Source organism: Galendromus occidentalis, unplaced genomic scaffold (genome assembly GCF_000255335.2).
Source record: "Galendromus occidentalis unplaced genomic scaffold, Mocc_1.1 scf7180000076488, whole genome shotgun sequence".
Lineage (NCBI taxonomy): Eukaryota > Metazoa > Arthropoda > Arachnida > Mesostigmata > Phytoseiidae > Galendromus > Galendromus occidentalis.
Window position 1 is genome coordinate 1 of NW_003804477.1, and position 4,118 is coordinate 4,118.

Here is a 4,118-nt window from a genome sequence, read left to right on the forward strand (position 1 = left end):
ATCACTTAGTGTCTATATTTTTAGGTTGGCGCCCTCTTCTTCTCTCTAACTCTATCTCCGATTCTCTGTCATGCGCAAACAGTTGTTCCTTAATTAGTGTCCGCATCTCGATCCTCATCCTCTTCCAGGACCGTCGTCAAAATGTCGGAGTCGCAACGTCGACTTCCGGTCGCTTTGCGCGTCATGTATACGTGGGAGGGGGTTCGAGGGCAGAAGATTTCTGAAGGTAAACGTCTTCAGATTTCAACTCTTGGAACGGCACAAAAAGTTGTTGGCTGAAGCTAGAGGAGCTGGAGAGGCCAATGGTATCTTGTCGTATCAGCGATTCCCTGGTTTCCCTTTTCCTCCCTTAGCTGGAAGAGAGCTCGAGTCGTTCCATGAGACGCTCTTTGAGCTCCAGATATCTGCGGAGTCGAGCCGCTCCGTATTCCCAGTAGCCGAAATTTATTTTCGAAGAATGAGCCGAGTTCAGCGACCACAGGCTCCACATAATATGAGAGGCCAAGGTGAAAGTCTCCGTTTCCTCCAGGAGATGTTCGATCGTGTTGACTTTCGGATCGATGTCGCCGTGGATGGAGCTTGACTTGAGAGTTTTGAGGTACTCTTCCAAGAAGGCGCGCCTCTGTTCCTCGGTGGGGTACTGATCGATGGACTCCTTGAACAGCGGGTATTCAGGGTGGCTGTAATCGTACGCCCATTCGCAGAAATGATTGGCAATGTCGAATCCTCTGTAATTGTAGGAACAGTACTCGAAATCGATAAACACAAGGTTCTCATCTGCCGAGCTTCCATCGCTTTCTTTGCTTTCCATGTGTAGGATGTTGCCTTCTTGCAGATCATTGTGGCAAAACATCACCGGGCTCTGAGCCCTCTTGAAGATCTCACGCAGCCAAGCCATTTCTCGTTTATAGTCGAATTCCATGAGCTTCTTCGCGAAAGGCTTCACGGCCTTCGGTATCGAGTTCGGGAGGATTTCGTTGCGGACCGCCAGCCATTTCTCCATGTTGTCGAACAGCCATGTTGGCTCTTTTGTCAGCGGTGCCTGGAGGGCATGCAGCCGAGCCAGCTTCCGTGAGATGGACAAGGAAATCTCCGGCTCGCGGATCTGCTCGGTAACCAGAGCCCGAGCCGGAATGTATTCCTCCAGTCGGCCGCCTGGGAACACGCCGAATAGTTTAGGTCCCAGAGCTCTCTCTGACAGGAGCGTGCAGATGATCGACTCGGTGATAGTCGAGGCGTCTTGGTCCCCTTGAATTTGGCCGTACATTCTCATCAAAACCTGAGAAGGTTCCCCACAAAGAGGGGTGTGCGTCTCTGGCAACGAACAGTAGTAGAGAAGGTTTGAGAGGCCTCCGCCAACCGTCTTGAAGACCATATCGTTCGATGAGATCGACTTCCAACTCCCAGAAAGGAACTCTCGGCAAATTTTATACGCTTTATTCTTCATCTCGTTCGACGCGACGCAAGTGTCCGCGACGGAGACGTTCTTCTCCGGCTCGCTGACATTCGGAAGCAACGAGATGAACGAAATGTTCTGCTCATGGGCGTGGATCGTGGAGCACATCTTGCACTGATCTAAGTTCTGGGCGACCTCGGACGAGTCCACTGCGGCCGAGACGCTTGAACTAGTTGAGCTTCCGGCTGGAATTGTGACAGTTGGTTGATCACGCGGGATTGAAGTCTTCTACGCGAACCTTGTTGCAGAGTTCGATCCACCTGACATTCAAGACGCTCTGACGTGCTCTACGTTGCCCGCGCGCGCGCGCGCCTCCGTTCGCACGATGACAGACACGTTTCTCGCAACGGACTCTCCGCCAACACGGCACCGAGCTGACTCCAAGTGGTCAACGACAGCAGGAAACAAGTAATATGTAACAGTTCAACAATCGGCGTCCGATGAGACCTGATCAACGGTGAACGAAGAACTGCTCGATCGACACTGAAGAACTTAATGGGTCGAGTGAAGGTTTCCGGTGTTTTTAAGCAGTGCACCCCTAACCGACTCGCTCGTCGAGGATGATGCGGAATCCGGAGTCTAGATAGATGATTGGCGCCTGCCGAGTTGCGGTGAGGGGGCTCCGATCTATCCAGATTTCACAACGACTGGCGGATGATGAGCTCGAGGGAGCTGCGCTCGAACGAAGCTGATTTGGAATTTTGATGATCGACGGAGCTCCGAAATCGAGTGCAGGAGTATGCTCATTTTCGATGTACCCAAAGCTGACCGCCTCTTTCCGGGGATCCTCTTCAACTTCACTTGAGCTCATGAATTTCTTCACAATCCCGTCGTTTTGCTTATTAATTGAGGATTTTTTCTGCGACATTGGAACTTGTCCAACCACTTCCGTGCTAGGATTGGCCCTTCACGCGAGAAACATGAGCCAGGAATGGTTCAGGAGTGACATGCTTTGTACATCGCAGGCCAAGGATTCCACTTCGAAATCGGACTCTTCGTCCTTAAGCTGCCTCGAGAGTGCATTCTTGTATCTCGGGAGAATCACGCCTCTGCCGAGACTTTGCCTATCCGGGGAACCCTTTTTCCTGAGCAGGATGATTGACGAGAGTTCGGCGAGATGACCGATAGAGAGTCGAGTGATTCGCGCGTCCGGAACTTCACAAGCAAACGTGATCTCCTCGGAGTAGAACTTACGTCGTGGGAGGCTCCCGCCCCTCGCAACAGATGATTTCATCCTCGATATAATCCCGCTGCTGGCGAGATTCGTCTTCGGAATTGATCTGCGAAAATCCCATTGGAATGTCCGATTGTTCCAGCCCGTTCTCCCACCAGACGTCGTCCTCTCGATACACACGGAGCGCCTTTCACAATTCCTTCGAACTGGGCATTTCCATCTAGCATGAGATGAACCTAGGTACCCGATTAGACGGTTGAGGGAAAATGGAGGGCTTTTGTTAGAGAATTTCCATCGATGAATTTTCTCTGCTCCCTCGATTTGTTGCGGCATCTCTCCTTCTGTGGGGGGTTGGACGATGACAGATTCAGACACAATCTGTTTGGGGAGCATGCTGCACCGCATTGTGCCCGCCGCTGCCCCACCCTGAGAGAGATGTCGGCGCGTCCAAATCGCTGCACTTTCCCCAAAACATTTTCATTCGGTCTTTTGCGTAGCAATTCCTTCGAAGACTCGTTCTGGTACTAATTTTTCTACTCTATAGCTCCCATCAGAAGAATAGGACAGAAGATAAGGCTCGCCGTTCTATCGTGGGTCACGGCACGGCTTTGCTCGGAACAAATTCACGCCGAGCCCCACCCACGAGGTCTTAGCTTCCGAAGATTCCACGAGAAGAGAAGTCTATTCAGGAGTCGGAATCTCAGATCCGAGCCCCCACCTAATTGTCAGTTACATACTACCTACCTCTTCTCGCCACGGATTCTGAGTTTCCCAAGCCGCATTCGCTCCAGAATTGGCAGAATACCGCAATGACAATCGGAAAGCTCACCAATTCAGGAACAGATACCTCTACACGAGAGGCGCGATACACGATTTCATCTCGAAATCTGTGCAACTCGAAACGCACACTCCCCGCCGATCGCTGGTTATGCAAACACTGCGGCTGTACTCGTGATACGTATCACATTCATCAGTGCAATCTTTTACACTCACACCAAAGACTCGGTTAATAAATGGCTTCATACATAATTGGAATGTCATACCAACGCTGCCTTGCTTTACTGGATGATTTATGTAAACTTGACCCGTAATTTCGGAGATCGAATCGCTCTGGTCACACGGTCTCCATGCCGAGATGTCGGTCACGTCGAGAGAGATACCTGCCACATCTGCCAGACATTGTCCGCGCGGACATCGGAACGAGGAGCAACATCTGAGACGGACTTTCGCTTGCATGTTCTCAGCCCGTCCTATGGAAATAATTTCACTGCAGAGTTATTCTTCCGAAAGGCAACGGTGCGCGCCGGCACCGGTGCCGGCGAATGGGGGCCGGACCTTCAGGAGAAAAGCTTTCGCGCGGATTCCCCATTCGGAGCCGTGGTCCTTTGATTATTTCACTAACAATCAATTATATCGGGACTTTTCTTTGAATGCTCGTCCACGCCGTCTAGTCAAGCATCTAATATGGCATGCGGTCTGCGAAGCCTC

The 4,118-nt window shown here is 51.4% G+C and overlaps 1 protein-coding gene across 1 annotated transcript; it reads right to left on the reverse strand.

Annotated features, from left to right (window-relative positions):
- Positions 1-349: 349 nt before the first annotated feature.
- Positions 350-1,564, reverse strand: LOC100900761 (choline/ethanolamine kinase). The gene has a single exon (XM_003739280.3). It carries the CDS (start codon positions 1,562-1,564, stop codon positions 350-352), a length of 1,215 nt encoding a protein of 404 aa, XP_003739328.3.
- Positions 1,565-4,118: the final 2,554 nt, after the last annotated feature.